The sequence below is a fragment of the Eriocheir sinensis genome, chromosome 44 (genome assembly GCF_024679095.1).
Source record: "Eriocheir sinensis breed Jianghai 21 chromosome 44, ASM2467909v1, whole genome shotgun sequence".
Classification (NCBI taxonomy): Eukaryota; Metazoa; Arthropoda; class Malacostraca; order Decapoda; family Varunidae; genus Eriocheir; species Eriocheir sinensis.
Genome location: NC_066552.1, coordinates 4227005 through 4249235, shown reverse-complemented (window position 1 = coordinate 4249235; position 22231 = coordinate 4227005). Strand labels below are relative to the sequence as shown.

Below are 22231 nucleotides of genomic sequence, written 5' to 3'. Positions count from 1 at the left end.
GTACGTGAAACTCCTTTAAATCCCACTATTATAACTGAACACACCCATTAAAATGGTTGATGATGTGTATATCATGGTCAAGAATATTGAAATGCACTTAGTTTCAGATTATTACAGAAATATTCACGGTCAGTTTCCACCAAAAAATGTCGATCGTTCACATAGGTCTACTAAAACTTAACTATATTTGTAGGTGTATAGAATAGTTGAAAAGCATAAGAATACACGTAATCTTAACATTCATATATATATACTTCACACATAAATCATGATCATTTTACATTATACTGATTGACTGATTGATATTTTAATTATTGTTGCAAGTAAACAACAAAGGAGAAGGATCGGAGTGTTGAGAATGTTTTGATTATAATGAAAACGCCAGAAAACAATGAAATTTCTAAGACTGGGACCTTTTAGTGTTTTCCCCCATTAATGAGTCTAATTTGTGAGTCCTCCAAGTAATGAAAATCGTCTGACTAACGTTGCCGCGCTATATCGTACACACACAACGTTGCCAAATACGACAATTATCAAAGTCCAAGGATCCAAATGTCACCTGATGCAACTATAGGTTATTTTTCTATGGTGTTGGCAATGAAGGTAAATGAATAAAGATAAATAAAGATAAATAATGGAAATTTAAGTGTGTGAATAAGGAGTAGAGAGCAACCAGAGGAGGAGGTACAGATTAATAAGGAGAAGGAGGTCAACAGAAGTAATAAAATAAGGTCAAAAAAAGAAGAAAAAGGAGGAGGAGGTTAGAAGAAGAAAAAGAAGGAGGAGGAGATCAAAACAAGGAGGAGGATATCAATAGGAGAAGAAGAAAAGGAGGCGGAAAAAAAGGAGGTAAAAAAGGAGGAGGAGGAGGTCAAAAGAAGTAAAAGAAGGTAAAAAAAAGGAAGTCAGAAGAAGAAAAAGAAAAAAGATCAAAATAAGGAGGATATCATATAAAAAAAAATAAGAAGAAAGAGGAGGAGGCAGAAAAAAGAGGTAAATAAAGAAGATCAAAATAATTAAGTGAAAGGTAAAAAGAAGAAGAAGAAAAAGGAGGAGGAGGAGGAGGAGGTCAAGAGAAGAAAAAGGAGCTCAAAAAAGGAGGAGGAGGTCAAAAAAGGAGGAGGAAAGGTGAAAAAAAGAGAAAAAAGGTCAAAAGAAGTGAAAGAAGGTCAAGAGAAGAAGTCCAAAACAAGAAGAAGGAGGAGGAGGAGGTCTACAAAGAAAGGAGAAAGCCAAAAGAAGAAGAAGAAGAAGAGGAAGAAGGCCAAAAGAAGAAGAAGAAGAAGGTGGTCAAAAGAGGAAGAAGATTAGAAGAGGGTGTCAGTGTTGCCATTCAAGCTAAGGAAGACACGTGCAGGTGCCGCCCCCCTTGACCCGGCCTGCACGCCCCGACCTGCCATGGAGCTGCCCGAGAAGCTGAGCCTGCTGGGCCTGTCCGAGCAGAAGGTGAAGGAGACGCTGAAGAACGAGCCTCTCACCGCCGTGCTGGCCAAGATAGCAGACCAGGTGAGCCCCGCATACCTGGACGTCATTAACAGCCGCTCGTGTTGTTCTCTATGGTTTTATGATTTTATTCACTTCTCTGGTATATAATTGTGTGATTTGGGGGACTTTAGCGTGTGTTAGTGTCACTGGGTACATGGTTGAGGCCCTTGAGGGATTGCCGTTATCTTGGTGTTGCATCATGCCGGGTGGAATGTTCACCGCCACGACTAGTATTCAGCAAGCACTAAAGACCTTGAAAACAGCTTCCCACGATTATAGATTTCCCAGAGTAATGAAGTAAAGAGTACGATACAGGTAATTGTAGTACTTCAGAATAGTATCCAACTCTGGTGGTTGACACTTTCTAATAATTTTATCATGCTAATCTTCACTCTGATAACCATTTGTCTTGTAAATTGACAGTTTCTAATAATTTTAACAGGCAAATCTTCACTCTGATAACCATTTGTCTTGTAAATTACTCATGATTGATGTTATATCAATTTTGAAATAGTGATAGGTTACTATACATTCTTAGCGGTGATAGGGCAAATGCTGTTTCTGTGGCGATAAGTTACTATCCATTCAGCTAAGTAAGATAATGTGGCTTGGCAGGACATGGGTTTAACTTTTTCATAAATGATTTGTGGATATTGTCCACTAACAAAGAACGAAGAGAAAATCACACTGAAAATTAAAAGAGTAACGATGGAAAACTCAGTCTAAATGTACACACCCACACCCAGGCTGGACTGAGTGGGCCTGTAAACAAGAATGCGGGTAACCTGCTCTACCACCTGGCCACCAAGCTACCTCGCCAGTTCCACTCACACCTCCCCCTCCTTGTGGAGTATGTGGCCAGTGGGCGGATAGACCAGGAGGCAAAGCTTACGGCTGCCATCAAGTTTGTCCAGGTGAGATGTAAGGGACAGGTGAAGGGTGCTGTCATTTATTCTTTACTCAGTGATGGCATTTGCAATATTGATTTTATACATTATCACCAGCATGTCTTTGTAATTAGGCATTTGAGTTTATATATATATATATATATATATATATATATATATATATATATATATATATATATATATATATATATATATATATTTGGATACTCTTTGTATTTTAATTTACCATTATTTCCTGCTCTTTCTGCTCCCTGAAGGATAACAGCACAGGTAATATCAACCGAGCGGAGTTTGAGAAGCAGTGTGGCGTGGGTGTGGTGGTGACCCAGGACGAGGTGGAGGCAGCGGTGGCACAGGTGATGAAGAAACACAAAGATGCCATTATCAAGCAGAGGTGAGTTTTGGTAGTGATATTAAGCCATACAAGATTAAATAGTTTTATTTACTAATGATGCTTGTCCATTCATTTCAATAGGAGTTATTTCTGTTATGTCATATGAGACAGATAAGACTGCTTCATCATTCAAACTAGTTCCATTTCTTTTAATTTTCTTTTGTGAACAAGAACATATACACAAGAAGGTTAGAACTATCAGAGATTTCAGAGATAAAAAAGGGAATTGAGCCTGATTAAATTTTTATGCAGTCTGTCTTAACTCCCTTCTTCTACTCTTGCCTTGAAATTAACCATCATTCTTACACATACCATTTCTGTTCCTCGTTCTCTCCTGTCATTTCTATTCCCCCATAATCTGTCTTTCTATTCACATCTTAACCTATCTGCATTCCTCACGGATCTCACTAAATGTAAATTCTTCTCTCTATCCAAGCAGATCTTTCTCCTTCCCCCTATCACATGACATAACACACATTGTCTTTCTCAGGTATCAATACAACACAGGGCCACTCATGGGGCAGGTGAGGGCAAGTTTACCTTGGGCAGAGAGTCGCAAAGTGAAGGAAGAAATTGACCTTCAGATACTGACATTGTTAGGGCCCAAAAGGGAGGAGGACTTCGTCAAGCCGCCCAAGACCAAAGGAGAGAAGAAGGAAAAAAAACCCGCTACCTCCCCATCCAAAGCTCCAGCAGAACAGACAGGTGAGGGGAGGAGAGAGGGGTGAGCTTATGGTGGAGGGAGTTGGCGAAAGGATTGGGGCATTCCACACTAGGAGAGGAGGAAACTAATGTGGTCAAAGAGGGTGTGATGATTCTTCTTCTATATTTATTATAGTCCATCTTCCCCAACTTGCAATGATCCTCCAACTAAGCAAAGATGATGTGATGATATTGGAGGTGATTGGTATGAAAGGATATATGTAAATGGTCTCACTCATTTAAAAGGGTTAAAAAATATCCATCATTATATATACCATCCATTGATTTCTCTTCGTTTTTATCTTCGTTCAATTCCAGAGAAACAGCCGCTCACAATGGCAGAGTTCCTTAAGACGGTAAACTTCCATGCCCCGGGAGACAACCACAAGACAGATGGTTACGTCATCACAGACAAAACACAAACTCTCCTCAAGGAACACCTCAAGATTACTGGAGGACAGGTACATTAGAGACATTCTTGACTCATAATACATAATGCCCTAACCAAAACATGTCTAAGCAAATGTGTCTTGCAAATATCTCTGGACCACTTATCCACTTGTCTTCTATTTAGTATGTTACAGTGATTTGATTCATGAATTTTCGGCGATATTCAGCCTTGAGTTCAGCTGAAACATTGAGTGATTACTGAAACACCAGAGTAAGATCATTTTGCATTTCCAGGTTAGAACACGGTTTCCACCCGAACCCAATGGCATTTTACACATTGGTCATGCAAAGGCCATCAACATCAACTTTGGGTATGCTGCAGCTAACAATGGAGTGTGCTTCCTGCGCTATGATGACACCAACCCAGAGAAGGAGGAGGAGAAGTTCTTTGTGGGAATCAAAGACATGGTGGAGTGGCTCGGTGAGTGCCAGGAAGATAAGGGATTTGGTAGAATACTATTAGGGATATTATTGTTCTGCTATTGTGAGAAACGTCAGGAACATATTGAAGTTACTAAGGAATTGGCAGTAACCCGAGATGTACCCGAGATAAAAATGAAAACGACAACCCATCCTTCCACAGGTTACAAGCCATACAAGACCACCCACTCGTCAGACTACTTCCAGCAGCTGTATGAGTGGGCGGTGCTGCTGATCAAGAAGGGCCTGGCCTACGTGTGTCACCAGCGCCCCGAGGAGCTGCGTGGCCACGACCCTCCACTCTCACCCTGGAGGGACAGACCCGTCCACGAGTCCTTGCAGCTGTTTGAGGTGAGGATGACTCAAGATATGACTGCATGATAAAAAATAACAACCCTTTACTGCCAAACCTAAGGGATAGTAACCTAGCCCCACTAGAATAGGAACCAGACCCCTTTCAATTGGTGGGATATTTCGAGTGTGTTTGGGAGGAGAGGGATATAAGTTGGGATGTGTGAATTAGTCTCAAACTCCTGAGAGAAGTGATGACCTCAGACAGCTACAGCCTCCAGACAATGAATGGCAATGTTCATGCTACTGTGAGTCTGTGTTTAATTTACTTGATTGTTTTTGGTGGGCCCATGCTTTGCTTATTTAATATTTTTCTGAGGAATACTTTCTTGTGTCAAGAGTAAAATATAACCTCCAATTTCCCCACAGGACATGAAAAATGGAAAGTTTGATGAGGGTGAAGCAACCCTTCGACTTAAGATCACGCTGGAGGAAGGCAAAGTGGACCCGGTGGCGTATCGCATCAAGTTCATCGCCCATCACTGCACAGGCAACCAGTGGTGCATCTACCCCACCTACGACTACACACACTGCCTCTGTGACTCCCTGGAGCACATCACACACTCACTCTGCACCAAGGAGTTCCAGGCAAGGTGTGTTATTACCCTTCCCTATACAGTCAACATAGTTTTTAAAGAAAATAAGTAAATAATATCTAGCTGCAAGTTCTCAGCATAAATTATTTAAGTGACAAAAAAATTATGATGTAAGGAAGACATGCCTTAACATCTTACAATCAAAAGTCAAGTTTCCTCTTGCCAGTATGGAAAGATTTTCTTGTAATAGGGAAAGGATGGATAGATAACAGTCTGCATACCTAACCTTCACACAGACGGTCTTCCTACTACTGGCTGTGCAATGCAGTAGAAACTTACTGCCCCGTGCAATGGGAATACGGCAGGCTCAACATGAACTACACGGTGGTCTCCAAGCGCAAAATTGGCAAGCTCATCACTGAGGGCCATGTCAGAGGTCAGTGGATTTATAGTATAGGTGCTCAGGTACAAGATATCCTGTGACAGTTCTCTAGTCTCTCTTATACCTGTCTGGTGTCAGGTTTATTCATTAAGTAGGAGACGTTGGAAGTTATATCTGTGCTTCCCCTTCCCCCCCAGACTGGGATGATCCTCGGCTTTTCACCTTGTCGGCCCTGAGGCGGCGTGGCTTCCCCCCTGAGGCTATCAACAACTTCTGTGCCACGCTAGGCCTCACCGGAGCTCAGATCAGTATCCATCCTGATGCCCTCGAGGCTTGTGTTCGTGATGTCCTTAACACCACCGCCCCAAGGTACGACAGCCACCATTCTGCACTCATTGGTATTTACACAGTTTCATGCTTTAAAACGCTAATGGATTTTTTGTATTGGGGAAGCATCACGAAATCCTTCTCTCAGCCTCCCTGCCTTTCTTTATGGGTATATAACTTTCTCCCCTTTCAACGTTTCAAGGGCCATGGCTGTGTTGGAACCTCTGAGGATAGTCATCACCAACTACCCCAGTGACAAGCCCACCCCGGTGACAGTCCCCAACCTCCCTGGCAACGAGGCAATGGGCACCCATACCGTCCCCTTTAACAAGGAAATTTGGATTGAACGCTCAGACTTCAGAGAGGTAAGGTAGCCAGGTTTTAATTTTGCCCTTTGTCTTGTCTGGGTCTTCTTTGTCTTGTGTAATGAACTTTAGTCTTGTTGTGCTGCAGTATCATACGTTGATAAGTCCTTGATTAACTTTACATTCTTGTGAATATGCTGTCCTTTATTGAAGAACAGAATAATTATAGTGATATTCCACTTTGCCTTTGATACATAAACATCTTTGATCACTTTTGCAATATATATCACTCCATTAACCTTCAAAATTATTTTATTGAATTGAACTTGTCTTCCCACCACACAGAAAGAAGAGAAGGGTTACAGGAGACTCATGCCGCAGCAGAGTGTGGGGCTGAGGCACTGTGGCCAGGTGATCAGTGTGGCAGAGGTAGTGAGGACCAGCTCAGGAGAGGTGGACTACCTCAAAGTCACCTGTGAGCCTGTGTCTGAGGCCAACAAGCCCAAGGCATTCATCCACTGGGTAGCTCAGCCTCTCAAGTGTGAAGTGCGCATCTACGAGAGACTGTAAGTGGATCATCGCCTGTGTTACATTAATGGGATAATGTCAGACTTTAATTTTCAGCAGTATAGAAATGTACTAAGTGCTAACATCAATAATTTTGTTACTCCCAACCCATACTTGTGGAGTCAGAAAGTTCTCGGTTAATTACTTTGTCAGTCATGTAATGGACTTTCAACTATGGAATTAATAAATGATGCATCCCATCATGTAGTGGTGTATCATGAAGCTTTTGAAGTCAGGGAGGAATTAATTTAAATTCCAGCCCTAGAGTAGACTAGTCATTGCACCCCATTTTTCAGGTTCCAGCATGAGTGTCCTGAGGACCCATCAGTGGTTCCTGGCGGTTTCGTCTCGGACATCAATCCCAACTCCATGACAGTGCTGCAGAGTCTTGTCGACACCTCTGTCAAGGGTGCCAAGCCTTTTGACAAGTTCCAGTTCGAGAGAACAGGGTTCTTCTCAGTTGATCCAGACTCAGCTCTGGACTGTCTTGTGTTTAACCGCACCGTTGGACTTAAGGAGGACAAAGGAAAGATTTAAAACTTAACATCCTAGGCTGTGTTCATTAATAGTTTTGGTACAGATTACAATCTTGAATAAATCCTGATTGTAAATTTTTTTTGCTCTTTACCTCTTGGACAGCAAGTGCCTCTTTTCTTTATATAAATCCTTCCCTCCCATCTCCATCCATTGTATCTCAACTAAGACACTCACTCCCCATTTCACTTCACTCATCAACAAGATATATAAAGGAACAATAAGCATCTGTAGAGACCAACCTTACATCTAATAGACCAGCAGCATGGGCAAGGAAATGCATCCTTGACAAAATTATTTTCTCTTCAGTCTCATCCTTACCTGCTGAAAAAAAACTGTGAAATTGACTGACCTCACACTTGCATTTTTTATCAGTTCTATTCACTTAAGTATTAAAATCATGAATTATACAACATTCTGGCAATTCAGGAAATGACTTCATTTATAACTTGTACGTATAGAATGTCAAACCAAAGAATTTATATATAATTTATTTATTTAATCAGTTGAAAACAATGTTCAGCATTGTTACCACCATTTAACAATTAGTATAAAATTATTTTCAAAGCTGATGTAACAATCTATATTCTGCAGCTATTACCTTCATTATATTACAAGTTCATTTTATTACTTGGAATGCATTGCCATTGTTTAATTTTCCAATATTTAAATTAAAAGTGTTGATCATTGTATATTTATGAACTTTCTTTTGATACTGATTGTAAAAAAATATGTTTCCCATGCCCACACCTTTACAATGTTAAGGTTCATATGCATTGAAATTTCATATATGTTTTCTGTAAAAAAATGTTTTTAGGCCCATAAAAAAACCCTTTCCACAACAATTCTACTGGAGTGTGCCTCAGCCTGACCTCTTGGTGACCCCTACTGGTTGAGCAGCGACGAGACCAGTGCAAGTCTTGGCTGCGACGCCTCCCCCTCAGACTCAGCCAGCGAATGTTCGTCAACCTGGAAGGGCAATAATACAAAAAAACAGCCTTAAATACAATACCCATGCACTCTGGCTTCCATGCAGTGGCTTCATAAAATATCACATTGAAAGGATACAGGGGTTGGTAGGAAGCAAAGTGGGCAGGTAGGAAGAAAAGTGGATAGGTAGTAATGAAAGGCAGTAGGTAGGAAGAAAAGTGGATAGTTAAGAAGAAAAGTGGGTAGGTAGGAATGAAAGGCAGTAGTAATGAGGCAAAGGGGGTAGGCAGGAGTGGGAAAGGGTTGGTAGGAAGTTACCTGCTGCTGGGGAAGTGTCCGGGCTGAGGGCTGCTCCCTGCTGGCTGGCTCCCTCAACACTACCATGTAGTCACCTGTGCATGGCAAACCAGTGAGACAAGATGTATTTGCCAATTTGTACACATGCTTCCTAATAGTACTCATATCAGGTAAAAACTAATCTGGAAATTTATGCAGTTATAAAAAAGAACCAGATTGTTTTAATATGACAGCACTCTGTACCATAAAAGATGCTGCAGATGCGACTGTGAGGGTTCAATGAGGGACGAGGTGCTGTGTTGATCATATAAAAGTCAGTGAATTTGCCAAGATTCCATCATTTTGTGGAGTTATTGGGTATATAAACAAGTGGATATAACTGGATGAATAGAATCTAAATGCAGCCATCCTTGACTTTGCCACTTCACCATAGTCCCTAAGAAGAGATAAAAAAAAAAACTGCCCATTGCATTGTCGAACATTCGTAACGTAGGAACAAGGAACCTTTTGTCTAAACAGAAGGTTCATCTATCTTAACTTTTAAGTATATTTAATTTTGATGTCACGGTGTAATTTTCAGAATAGCTGTTTATCCTGATAGAGTACTACTTTCAATGGTGTATACAAACTACTACCAGACAATCATCCTCATCATCACTATAATCATCATCCCACATACTGAACACATACTGAAGTTATAAAATTTAGTGTAAAAAAAGAAATCCAAGACACTGCAGTTTATCTACTACACAAACTAGTTATAATACCTTGCATATACTTTGGACTTACTCTCTAGCTGAAGGTGTATAGGAGGCAGCTGAGTGAGGGGGAGTGAGGTGATCGTGACATCCTCGCTGATGGTGACTGTGTGGTGGTCCAGATCAGACGTCACAACCTCACAGTCCACACCAGCCCCCTCTCCATCCCTGCCGTCACCACAGCCTTCACCCTCCTCCTCACCCTCACCACCCCTGCTGTTGGTGCTGTCCTGGGTCATGGCATCGTCCTGCAGGAGCCACTCTGCCATGGACAAACCTGGACACATGACAAACCCTTTAGACTCTACTCAGAGACGATGAACATTTCAGATCATAATAAAAGCAGGAAAATATAAAAAGAAGGAGACCAAGGCTACAAGACAAATTCAGAAAAATGACAGCTGAAAATTCTCCTCGCAACCTTAAAACTTCACCCTCAGTCTATGGATATTTAAGCTAATCTAAAAGTGTTAAAAAAAAAAAAAAATACAAGGTGAAATGGCAGACACAATCTTCCTCCTTACAACTTTAGAACTCTACCCAGAGGCAATAAACAATTTAGTTCGCACCCAAGAGGCAAGGGAAAAAAAAAGTCAAATCGAAGCTGTAAAATAAACTTCGTAAATTGTACTGCTTAAGAATCAATCACTGGAAGGCAGCGCTTACCTTGATGGTTCTTGCAGCAGCGCATGTGGCTCCTCACCACCTCCACTGAGGACACGAGGGTACGACAGTCTTCACATGTGACAGCCGTGCAGTGCCTGGCATGGCTCCTCAGCACACCCACCGAGGACATGAGGGTGATGCAGTCCTCACAGGAAACCTCGGTGGTACTCTGCCCTTCATCTGATGATACCAAAACCACTCTTAAGCATGCAGTATAAAACATTCCTATCCTATGTTATGAATCCAATTTGTTTTTAAGCTTAAGGATCACATAACTAAATAAACCAAAGAAGCAATTAACCCGGTAGCAGTGACGGGGCAAATTTGTGGCTTTATTGTGTACCAGCGTCGGGCCAAATTTTTGCCAAGATATAAACCCCAAAAAATAGATGATGCAGAAACTGATCACAAATGCGTTTATATATATTATGATCTGGTTTGCGTGAGTGATGATTTTTTCTCATTATTCTCGCTTAGAGGGGCCTTTAACCCGGGAACGCAAACCTTCAGTTTTTGTCACACATACACAAACCTGGGGTGTAGCTAACCCCATTTTCGGATCGAAAACACGTTTTTCAAAATTGTTTTTTGAAAACTCCCTAAATTCTGTCTAAAAGAAATGCTGAAAAAACATAGGTTTCCAAAGTCATGAAAAGTGTCAAAAAAAGAATAACATCAACAACAGAAGGAGCACCAAACACACACGTGCACCACCTCCAAGAGCAACCTTCGGACTAACCCGGCAAGGATCGCTGAAGAGCTGTGAGCTAATGCAGGAGAATTGCCAATGTTTTTTTTTTTTGTGGGGTGGACAGCACCCCAGGTTTGTGTTCCCGGGTTAAGAAACATGATCCCTGCAGCTACCATGTTAAGTATCCGTGAATGGGAAATCTGATGTTAAACAGATAATGATGATGGTGATGAACACTTTCCCTTACCTTCAACACTGGATGGTTCGGCGATGGTGATGAGCTGGGTCTCCTCGGCCTCAGTGGTGTGCATGACAAAAATGTGGTGCTTCACTTCCTCCCCATTCTCCTCCTCCACACCTTCCATTTCCTCCTCCTCTTCCTCTTCCTCCTCCTCCTCTTCTTCTTCCTCCTCTTCTTCCTCCTCCTCATTACCCTCAACAGTGCCCTGTGGTGTGGAGGGTTGAATGTCTTCCTTCCCCTCAGGGTTGGCCACATCAAGGTGGGTAATCAGAAGGCTCTGTTTCCCGTCCTCATCTACGGAAGACAACATTCTTATTATTGTTAATGAAAAAAGCTCACATTATTACTATTATTATTATAAGAGACGAATTAGATAGAGAGGGAGAGGTGCAGACACTATAAGCTGCCCATTCAACAGCCCTCAAAGCCCTAAGATAGAGAGAAAGATGAAATGAAAGTGCAAGCAAGAGAGAAGTAGAAAGATGAGGTGACAATATATAGAAGTGGAAGGGTAGGGTCATACATGTTTTAAGATCCACTGCTACATACATTACTACTACAAATTACCTAATGCCATTCAGAAGAGGTTTACACTCATCCACAGTAAGCCGAGATGAGTGAATGATGAATGGAAGTTAAAAGAATTTGAAGGTAATGTGATCTGAACCTAAGTACAGGATCTTATTCCAACAAAAAGAGCCAAAGACATATTATACATTGCATAGGTGTTATTTTCTACAATGACTAAATGAACAGGCTACTCACCTTGCTGGTCAGGGTTAGCCAGTCTGAGGATGCTGGCAGAGGCTGGGGCGTCACCCTTCTCCCGAGAGTGCAAACCTTTGACATGACGTGAACAGGCAGCCATCTCGTGGAACCCTGGAAGAATCAGTCAAATAAAAATAGTAATATGAACTGACTAGTATGTAATGAAAATAGTAACTTCATTAATATCAAAACCTTATGTGCATGAAATAACTTATTTTGTAAAAGATTCCATTAATTAAGATGAGAGTAAACAATCATACTTAATGGAGACAGTCAATATATGTCCAATTATTCACCCCTTGCAAGCTACTATATACCTACTTTTGCCACAGATCTTGCACATGTATGGTTTAAAATTATAATGTCGGTTCTTGTGCTCCTGAAGAGTCTGTATTCGGGCAAAGGAGGAGCCACACACATCACAGCTGAACGGCCGCTCCCCAGTGTGTGTCTTGAGGTGCCTCTCCATGTCACCTGCAATGCACAAAATAAGTCAGTCACAATAAGTCAGTCACAAAGTATATGGTTCATTAATTCACACAACACCCACATTAATATTCAACACAAATACAATAACACAATTAAGGTTACTCATCCACGTCACCCAAGGAAGGCACAACGTCCAGTTTCGTCCTACAATGTATACACACCAAATATAAAGAGCTATTTAGCATTACACAATCCTAGGAAGTCATGGGATTAAGTTTTAAGACTCGGCAACATTCTGAAGAAAATAAAGCTCTATATATACCCTTGGTGGTGAAGCTGCGGTCACAGCTGGGACAAGCATAAGGGCGCACACCCTGGTGGCGGAGGTGGTGCGTGGCCAGCTGGGAGCGTTGGCGGAAGGAGCGACCGCATATGTCACAGAGGTGAGCATACTGGTTACTGTGGATGAGCATATGTGCCTGGAGGACACCTGACTGGGCGAACTTCTTGGGGCACACAGAACATCTGGAGGGAAAATACAACTATCACTGCTTTTGACAGCAGAGAAGATTACTGTCATACTCAATACCAAGTTCATATACTTCATAGACAGTTCATTAGTCCACATAAACCTTTGGAAAAAAATATATAGCCTGAACAACTGGACAAAGAGACAGGATATAAATAGTCTCAGTACTGTTGGTTATTCCTTATCATACACTTAAATCTGGTTCACTGCAATACATTATCCCTATGCATGAAACAAGGTATGTATATTCCACTCTGAAGTCAATGTAATGGTAAAGTTGAGGGTACATGCTATAGCTGTGTATCACATAGGCGTTCATCTCCGTCACCTCTCCCCTTGACACTGTGGTGGATAAGAACCCATTCCCCCAGGAGACAAGCTGGCACATGACTTACGCATATGGTTTCTCCCCCGTGTGTGTCCTCATGTGCACCTTGAGGGACTTTTTCTCAGAGTAGCGCTTGCCACACAGGGCACACTGCCACGGCTTCTTCCCCTCATGGCTGGCAATGTGACGGGCAAGATTCCCTCGCGTGGTGAATCTCGAGGAACATTTGGGACACTCAAATGGCCGGTCCCCAGAGTGAGTTCTCATGTGGGCTGTTCAGGTAAAGTACACTTAATGCAAGAGTTCAATGTTAAAGAGAGAATTGTAATCAGAGCCAAAATTAGACTGATATGGTTTCATTTCTTTATAATTTACTCCATTTGATTTCTTGACCCTGAAAATGCAGGTTTAGCCACTGAAAACAGGATTTTAGGGCATCCAGAAGTGGAAAAAAAGGGTTATTTGTAAATGTGGTTGGTTTCAAATCAGAGGTGGCCACCATACAGCCATCTTGGAAAATTTTCTGATTGCTTTTCTATGCAGTTTCCAAATATGTGAAGCTTTGTCCTCCAAATAGTCAACAAAATTACATAAGAAACCTGTTTCCACCTACCATTCAGGGCATGCCTGCTGCACATCTTCTGGTGGCAGATAGGACACTCCAGACTCTTGTTGTGAGAAGACCAGTGTTCTACAGACAATAAAATTACATTTCATAAACTTTACTGTATGAAAAATATTAATACATTTTCTTGTCATAACCGCTGTTCCCTAAAGGTCTGTATGCATGTTTCTAAACTACATGAATAATACATATGATGGCAGTGGCATGCTTACTGTACAAGGCTACAGCGGTACGGCACTGCTTGGGGCACTTCTCACACTGATAGGTTGTCTCCGTCTTGCTGGCCCCCTCATTCTTCAACACCTTCTTGAGCCTGGTCATGCTTGGTGCCTGGACTGGGTCAGCAGAGATCATGAGGTGGAGAGACTGAACCTAAGAGGATGAATGGGAAAAATATATAAATTATTACTGTACTATAATAACTGAACCAGAAGGCAGGGAAAAATACTTGATGGCTTCGAGAGAAATTACTCAATCTTCCAACAAGTAGGGGTAGGAAATTTATTTAAATGAATACCTATATATATACTGATGAGGATAAGGAATATATGGCCTGAGAGCTGCTGGACATCACTGTTTTACCATACCTTGCCCTCAGCCTCCTGTGTCTTGTCGTGCGTGTTGCTCTCCTGTGCAGGCGGTGCTTCTTGCTTCACTACGGACCTGGCGGACTTCTTAGCCTCAAGGTGGTCCTTCTTAGGCTCCTCCTCCACCTCCTCCTCTGCATCATTGTGCTCCTTTGGCTCTTCCTTCACTGTCTTCTTCCTTGTAAGCTTTCTCTGTGCCTGTGTCTGTGTTTGTGTTTGTGGCGAACTTTTCTTCCAAGCTACGAAAGAACAACTCTTATAACCAGTCTGTTTCCACCCATTTGCTTATCAAGAGCAAAAATCTACTTGTACACATATTTCTGAATCCAATAAGTTATCAGCAATATAAAATATTTTCTGCTTTGATGGTCAGTTGAAATACATTTCAGGTACTAAATATTTAGTACTACTGTGTCTTACCTGGACTGGAGGTGTCCCGTGTATTAATCTGTCCCTCCACCTTGACTGAACCCACCTCATTCTGAAATATATACTCATATCAATATGTGTTCCTCAAATTGTTGTTATCATATAATTAGTTTAGGCATAAGATTGACAAATAATTTCCTACGGAGAGAATCACAAGCCACAAAGTAATTCGTAAAATTATAAAAACTGAAAAACTATATGCATTAAACAGCTACACGTAAATTTCCTTGAGGTATGAAGTGTGCCTGGCAGGTGGAGGGCCATACACACCTTGACGAGGGCCTGTGAGGCCTTGGCCCACAGCGACTGGATGTGCTGCCCTGCAAGCTGACACGACTCTGCTGCTGACTTCTGATCTTCATGCTGAAGCTCACCAGCAAGTTTTACTAGCTCATTCAACTGTAAATAGATAAACAAAGCAAATGAGATGATTTTCACAACTGGAAAAAGAAATTCTAGTCATCACTAGATGGCTGAAGACAACCCACACACTCCCTGAACGACCACCCATCAACCCTGACTTAACCTGGTAGCAGCGACAGGCCAAATTTGTGGCTTTACTGTGTAGCAGCGACGGGCCAAGTTTGTGGCTTTACCATGTAGCAGCGACGGGCCAAATTTGTGGCTTTACCATGTAGCAGCGACGGGCCAAATTTGTGCCATGATATAAACCCCCCAAAGTAGAGGATGCATAATTGATCACAAATGCTTTGATATATATTATGAAATGGTTTGTGTGAGTGATGATTTTTTCTCATTTTTCTTGCTTAGTGGGACCATTAAGAAACATGATCCCTGCTGCTACCGGGCTAAACAAAACTCTCAAATGAGGATCAACAGAAACTCAGGGGGGCAGCATGAGCCAAGCAAGAATGGTGCCACAGTAAAAATATTTCCCCACACCATTAACGGGGCACGGCTGACCAATTTACTGCCAATAAGTTACCACCACTGGGCTGGTTAGGTTGCCTGTCTAGTAAGTCCTATGAGGCAAAGGGGTGGCAGCTGTCATAGGAGGGCAAAGGTTTAACTCTGAACCCACATAAAACATTAAATAAAGGAACTACGGGGTGAACTTAGTGGTGTTAAGCGTTAATTAGTAGTGTATTTCATGTTTCCAGATCAATTAGGTGAGTGTTGCTAAATTGTCTAATAGGTACTATCCAAATTACACTGAATTAACCCATTCATAACCACGAAGTCTTGGATTTTTCCTTGCATATTTTACATAATATTTAATACTTGATTGAATTCCCTTTAATCCTACTGTATGTGTGTGTGTGTGTGTGTGTGTGTGTGTGTGTATGTTGGTTCTGGGGTAAATGATAAGCAGTATATGACTCTAGGGTGGTGAGGTGAGTGAGGGGGGGCAGTGGGGGGCGTGTGTCACCGGGGGAGGGGGCGTGGTGGTCAGCAGCCTCTCACCTGTCCCCCGTGGCCAGGTGAGCACCATAACACACCTTACTCTCGCCGGGGTCCGGGCGAGAGTACCTCCGCCCCCACACTCCCGCGCCTCACCTTCTGCGTCCACAGGCGGAGGGGTTCTGAGGTGCTCGCCATCCTGCCCGTGGGTCTGAGGGGTCTAGGGCGGCGCGGCGGCCATGGTGGAGGAGTGGTCTAGGTGGTGGGCCGCGGCTCCCTTTCGATCAGCCTTGCCATGATGGCCGCGCGGGGTTCAGGGGGGACATTCTTCCTTCCTGCTCTTCCTCTCCTCTTCCTCACGAGTCCTAGCTGCACTTCCTCTCCTCTTCCATCCATCCCTCTCTCGCTTTCCTTATCCTGTTATTTCCCTTCTCTATATTTTCTTAAACTAACCTAATCTCTCTGATTTTCTATGTAAATCTATGTAAATCTATCAACGGGGACATTCTTCCTTCCTCTCCTCTTCCATCCATCTCTCTCTCGCTTTCCTTTTCCTGTTATTTCCCTTCTCTCTATATATATTTTCTTAAACTAACCTAATATCTCTCAACACTGTTTATGATCGATGACACTTAATTTGCATACGAGGAACAATGGTGTAAAACTCAAATTTAGACAAGTAAATTCAGACTGGACCAAATTTTTCTTCACCAACGTTGTAGTGCGAGAATGGAATAAGCTCCCACCGTCAGTGGTCCAGTGTAACACGACTGACTCCTTCAAAAACAAGCTCGACCGTCGATCACTTCCTTGAACTTAAATTAATATCAACTAGAGTTGAAATGCAACGTTTTGGAGCCAATTCTGATTAATGTAAAATCACTTAGGTTTGAGGACAGACCACTAGTCTGGACCATGGGGTCTGTGTGGTCTGATATTCTATGTAAATCTATGTAAATCTCTCTCTCTCTCTCTCTCTCTCTCTCTCTCTCTCTCTCTCTCTCTCTCTCTCTCTCTCTCTCTCTCTCTCTCTCTCTCTCTCTCTCTCTCTTAATTAAATCGTCTATCTTAAATTAATTCCTCCTCCTTCCCCGTCTCCACTTCAACATTTCAGGCAGACATATTTGAAGCTGTTTACGTAGAAATTTAAGGCGTTTCCTGTGATAGTTTAATGACCCAACTTTACCTTTTCCTGCCACATTATTACCGTTTACTGTTTAGCTATACTGTTGAGGAGAGAGGGAGAGAGATTAATTGCCACTGTTCTTACATAACGTCTTCCGGTAACCCATTATAGCGCCGTGGGACACTTCTCAAATGCTCTGAAACCAGCCCCGGGTTGACTCTGGGTTCATAGTCTACGTTACCAGACTGATGGATAACATTAATATTCTTCCCTGGCTCCCCTCCCCTATACATCACCTGCCCGGCCACCACCTCGATCGCGGCCCCGGTGAGCGGTTACCTATAGCTGCCGTGGTGTCTTTATAACCTTGGCCGGGGATGACAAGCATGGCTGGCTCTCAATGAAATGCTACCACACGTGTATGCCATGTCAATACGGTGAAATTTAAGGACAGTTGGAAATAGCATGGTGGTATGTAAGATTCCATTGTTTGTTGAAGGGCTGGAGGCTCAAAAATCTTCCTGGACGTGCCTTGACATTCTCCTAGAGCGAGGACTGTCTTTTTCAATACTCTGTCTATCGAGGTTATTGTAATTTCCACAGAGTAAAGATCCCTAACTCTGTGGTAATTCCGTTATAGCTGTTCTTCACATGGCATCAGCGGGTCATGCAGTCTAATAACCTCCTGCTCCTATAATAACTGTACCGTAGCTAGTTGTTAATATAAATAGGCCAACTGTACTGTATAATGGAACAACAAAAAAATTGAATGCATAGTACATTTATTGTTTAATATAATATAACATTACTACTGACTATAGGACAAAAGTCTATACTCATTGGTAACATATGCTTTGTTCTCTGTCTTATTAATCAACATGCAGCAGTTAATAATGCAGAGGGTTTGGCTTTGTCTACGGTGGTTAATGACACATCTACACTCACACACATGAAAAGTAGATAATACATGCACACACGTAAAGGATATCACAGTAAAATCTAAATACTACTAATACAGAGTGTTCCGAGAGCGAGTATTTGCTATCCATTAAAATCTTTCCTATTTGCTGTCTCCGTTCTCAGCTATCACTTTTAATTGTGTGTTAGGCATTACACAACATTTCTAATATATTTCAGCCCTCCTCCTCCTCCTCCTCCTCCTCCTTCAATTACAATATGATTCTTTAACCTTTTCATAACTTTCTTCATATACCAAAACATCTGCTACTACTACTACTACTACTACTACCACCACATTTTTTCTCCCTCAACAACCATCAAGAATACAACTTCATCGCATCGCCAAACGGACCACAATACTTCATGCTGGGAATAGGAAGGGCTTAGGCACACACACACAGAGGCTCGCTGGCATAAGCTAAAGGTTGGTGGTAACGAAGTCTGTGTCGCAGGGGAAGGGGTTGTCCACGCGGCACAGGGCGGGGATATCAGGGTAGGGGCACCTGTAGTAAGGAGGGCGAGGGTGATTAGTATACGAGAGAGAGAGAGAGAGAGAGAGAGAGAGAGAGAGAGAGAGAGAGAGAGAGAGAGAGAGAGAGAGAGAGAGAGAGAGAGAGTATTACGCACTACTACTAATACAATAACTATACTACTACTACTACTGATGCTAATACTGTATGTGTGACGTAAGGAAGAAACTCACAAAACTATCCAAAAATAAACTCACTAACATGCTTTTTATTCATATAGCCTATGTATACAATGACAACATCTGTGTAGCTAAATATGCAACTCTTTTTTAATACTACTTTACTTTTACAACTGGCAATGAACTTTATCTACTCACAATCTACTTCATATGTATGCTAAGCTACTCTTTTCACCGATACTACTTTCCCTTGTCTGTTGTATAATCACACTCTGTACTGCCTGGGGGTTGGGATGGCATGCTCCTCCCTTCTCCTTTGTTGTTTACTTGCAAAAATAAACTATCAATCAATCTACATGGACAGGTGTACGGTACAAAGCATTTCTCCTCTTACCTGTAGGCGGAGAAGGAGCAGGGGAAGCCCCGTCCAGTGTGGTACTGAGCGGATCTCTTCACCACGAACACCCTCTGCAGGCCAGCCGGAGACCCCTACAAGACAGACACACACACCATAGTTAGCGTTATCACACAGGAGGATTGCCTATGTCGGTAAGTTACCCCTACAAGCTAAAAGACCAACACTGCATATCTGTCAAGAGTTTTATGATTAACCGTATCGGCACCTCAGTTCCTCTGTTGAAAAGCCTCTCGTTAAAGTTACTGGGAATTCCATGAACTGTTTTGATATTCTAGTCTTAGCTTTACCCGGCTTCTACGCCATGAACGGAAAAAAACCCAATGAAAACCAAGTTGATATTCTGTGGCCGCGTTAAACAACAGTTGTAATGGGAACCCGATATAAGAATGTTTATGGGACAATTTTACAGTCCAATGCAGCAAGTTTGTAAGCTCCCCAACCAAACACATCATACGACGAAAATTCCTTGTATAGTGTTTGGCGTTGATATAAAAAGTAGGAAATTTTTGGAATCCACACAGGAAATCTCTTTAATACCTGGTACCGAGTAGAAGTAACGGATCATTGAGGAGAATATAGTTTGTTTTGGGCGCTTACAATGACTGTGCTGGACTGTCGAACTGGCCCTATAATTCCTCACGCGCTCACATACTTACTGATTTCTTTGCTTGTTTACTTATCTTTTTCCTACGCTTATAATACACCTGGCTATCACACTATCTACTCCATGTTTTTACTTTTCTTCAAACTTTCATAAATCATCAACTGAGAAACCATTCATGGAAGTGTCGCTACGAAATATGGAAACTATACATTATATTCTTGTTTATCTATATTCATCTCAATTTGATGCTTTTCGTGACCAAGATCATCAACAACTGCTCCTATACAAACGCTTCCAATCAAGCACTCACCTCCGCTGAAGCTTCAAACTCCACCGCGGGAACAGGTACGCCGCTGACCGCCACCACGCACCTGAGGACACGAGAAGGACAGGTAAGGGAAGGCGTAGGACAGGTAAGGACACGGCCTGCATACTGATGGAGCCGACATTCCTCAAGATCACAAGAGAGAGAGAGAGAGAGAGAGAGAGAGAGAGAGAGAGAGAGAGAGAGAGAGAGAGAGAGAGAGAGAGAGAGAGAGAGAGAGAGAGAGAGAGAGACGAACAGACAGACAGACAGACGGGTGGACAGACAAAGAGACAGAAGCGCAGATTAACACCAACAAAATTAAAATATCACACACACAAAATTAACAATAACTTCATTTAGCGGACAGGTCTATAAAACACAAAAGTACACCATCACTTGTAACTATACTTCTTGAACATAATATTACACTACTATTACAAACTATTACCCTATTTAAACGCATTAATCATCCATACTCACACAAGCACACACAAGCAGACAGCCATTGAACCCATTGCAACGAAGACCTATTGGATTTCAGTTCACGCTTAAAGATTACTAATAGGACTCCTCTCTCCTCGGACTTCAGGCGAGAACTGGCTGCATTGAGGACATCTTCGGCCTTATATCTGTTCCATGGCCTGACCAGACACCTGATGCAGCCTCTCTCCCTCTCCCTTGACCCTCGCATCTCGCCCCAACTCTCTGACGTCATCGCCGACTTGTTTGCCAGATTGGTCTTATGACACGTAAAATATATTGTTGTATCGTCGTATTTGGGGGTTTCATTTGTTTTATTGTTTATTCTATTGTCTGTTTATTGTTTGGTTCAAAGATGATGTCATTGTTGGTTCATTCTCTCGTTCTTCCATTCTTCCCCCCTCCTCCCCCCCCCCTCTCTCTCTCTCTCTCTCTCTCTCTCTCTCTCTCTGGGTCAGTAACATCGCTGCCAAGGTAAATTTACCTATTGCAAAACTACCTGCGTCATTTTTTCTCTATCATGAGTAGGTACTTATTCTTTTTTATGTTCCTTTCTCTTCGTCAAGCACTCCCTGGGAAAATTACGAACACACACACACACACACACACACACACACACACACACATATATATATATATATATATATATATATATATATATATATATATATATATATATATATATATATATATAGAAGATAAATCACTTGTTATCGGTGTATTTATGGATTTATCTAAAGCTTTCGATACCTTGCATCACAAAATCTTACTTCACAAATTAGAATGCATAGGAATAAGAGGCGTGACACTTCAACTATTTCGGAGTTGTCTTAGCTGCAGAAAACAGTGTTTATTGTAATCAAAATTATTCTCCATTTAAATTTATAACTCAAGGTGTACCACAAGGTTCTGTTTTAGGTCCAATACTTTTTCTTATATACATAAATGATATTGTTGGTGCCAGTACAAAATTTGATTTTTTTATATATACGGACGACACAACTCTTACTTAAGGACAAGAACATAGATTCATTGCATGCAGATTTAATGTCTAAGCTAAAGAACATAAAGCTTTGGATTCAATCAAATAGATTAAAACTTAATATCTCAAAAACAAGTTACATTTTTTTCAAAATAAGTCTATACAAAATTATATTACTCCTGTGTTATTGGATGGTGTAATTATAAAACAAGTCAACTACACAACATTGCTTGGTGTCACAATTGACGGAAACTTAAACTGGAAGTCCCACATTGACCAAACATGTCTGAAGCTTTCAAAAATTACTGGTGTTTAATACAGAGTCCGCCATAACATGACAACAGAGGCAATGATCAGTATCTATTTTACTCTGTGCTACCCACACCTCACATACTGTGTTTCCATATGGGCGTGCACATGGCCTTCATTTTTAAATAAATTAACTATAGCACAAAATATAATATTTCGATGCAGATTTTTCTTGAAAAGTTTGATTCAACAGCCCAGATATTTTCTGAAACACATATCCTTAAATTTCTCTCTATCCATATTTTATTTACATTATTATTACTATTCAAAAGTCAAGAACAGGTTACAATATTCAGATTAGTAGTCTCATATCAAAAGCAACAATATTAACCTTATCTGCCCAGTCTTCAGAACAACATTATTTAAAAACAGTGTTATAAGTTTTGGTCCGAAAT

General features: G+C 41.6%; 3 protein-coding genes across 4 annotated transcripts in view; 1 reads left to right on the top strand and 2 right to left on the bottom strand.

Moving 5' to 3' along the window:
- Positions 1-1289: 1289 nt before the first annotated feature.
- On the top strand, positions 1290-7438 carry LOC126980303 (probable glutamine--tRNA ligase). Its single transcript, XM_050830037.1, has 13 exons — positions 1290-1506; positions 2232-2399; positions 2651-2787; positions 3278-3492; positions 3808-3950; positions 4174-4360; positions 4523-4710; positions 5080-5303; positions 5543-5682; positions 5826-5997; positions 6158-6320; positions 6606-6826; positions 7124-7438. The coding sequence occupies exons 1-13, from the start codon at positions 1399-1401 to the stop codon at positions 7362-7364; spliced, it is 2307 nt and encodes a 768-aa protein (XP_050685994.1). The 5' UTR covers positions 1290-1398; the 3' UTR covers positions 7365-7438.
- Positions 7439-7622: 184 nt separating this feature from the next.
- On the bottom strand, positions 7623-16341 carry LOC126980304 (zinc finger protein 37-like). The gene is made up of 15 exons (XM_050830038.1): positions 16158-16341; positions 14910-15038; positions 14631-14691; positions 14211-14449; positions 13836-13995; positions 13612-13689; positions 13066-13270; positions 12464-12666; positions 12034-12186; positions 11710-11823; positions 10951-11238; positions 10013-10192; positions 9378-9623; positions 8610-8683; positions 7623-8330 (listed from the first exon to the last, which is right to left on the bottom strand). Exons 1-15 carry the CDS (start codon positions 16197-16199, stop codon positions 8247-8249), a joined length of 2256 nt encoding a protein of 751 aa, XP_050685995.1. The 5' UTR covers positions 16200-16341; the 3' UTR covers positions 7623-8246.
- Positions 16342-17897: 1556 nt separating this feature from the next.
- The window catches only part of LOC126980301 (uncharacterized), a 36545-nt gene continuing 32211 nt past the window's right edge, over positions 17898-22231 (bottom strand). For both annotated transcript variants that reach the window (XM_050830035.1, XM_050830034.1), the window contains 3 exons: positions 20069-20129; positions 19131-19225; positions 17898-18590 (listed from right to left, as the gene is read on the bottom strand). The gene's annotated coding sequence lies outside the window, so the exon portion shown is untranslated. The remainder of the gene's footprint in view (positions 18591-19130; positions 19226-20068; positions 20130-22231) is intronic.

Coding starts and splice junctions, on each gene's coding strand:
- LOC126980304 (XM_050830038.1), bottom strand. CDS start 16,199: ATGGCGAGCACCTCAGAACCCCTCCGCCTGTGGACGCAGAAG. Junction 14,450..14,630: donor ACGGGACACCTCCAGTCCAG/GTAAGACACAGT, acceptor GTTCTTTCGTAG/CTTGGAAGAAAAGTTCGCCA. Junction 13,996..14,210: donor CACAGGAGGCTGAGGGCAAG/GTATGGTAAAAC, acceptor TCATCCTCTTAG/GTTCAGTCTCTCCACCTCAT.
- LOC126980303 (XM_050830037.1), top strand. CDS start 1,399: ATGGAGCTGCCCGAGAAGCTGAGCCTGCTGGGCCTGTCCGAGCAGAAG. Junction 2,400..2,650: donor CTGCCATCAAGTTTGTCCAG/GTGAGATGTAAG, acceptor TGCTCCCTGAAG/GATAACAGCACAGGTAATAT. Junction 5,998..6,157: donor CTTAACACCACCGCCCCAAG/GTACGACAGCCA, acceptor CAACGTTTCAAG/GGCCATGGCTGTGTTGGAAC.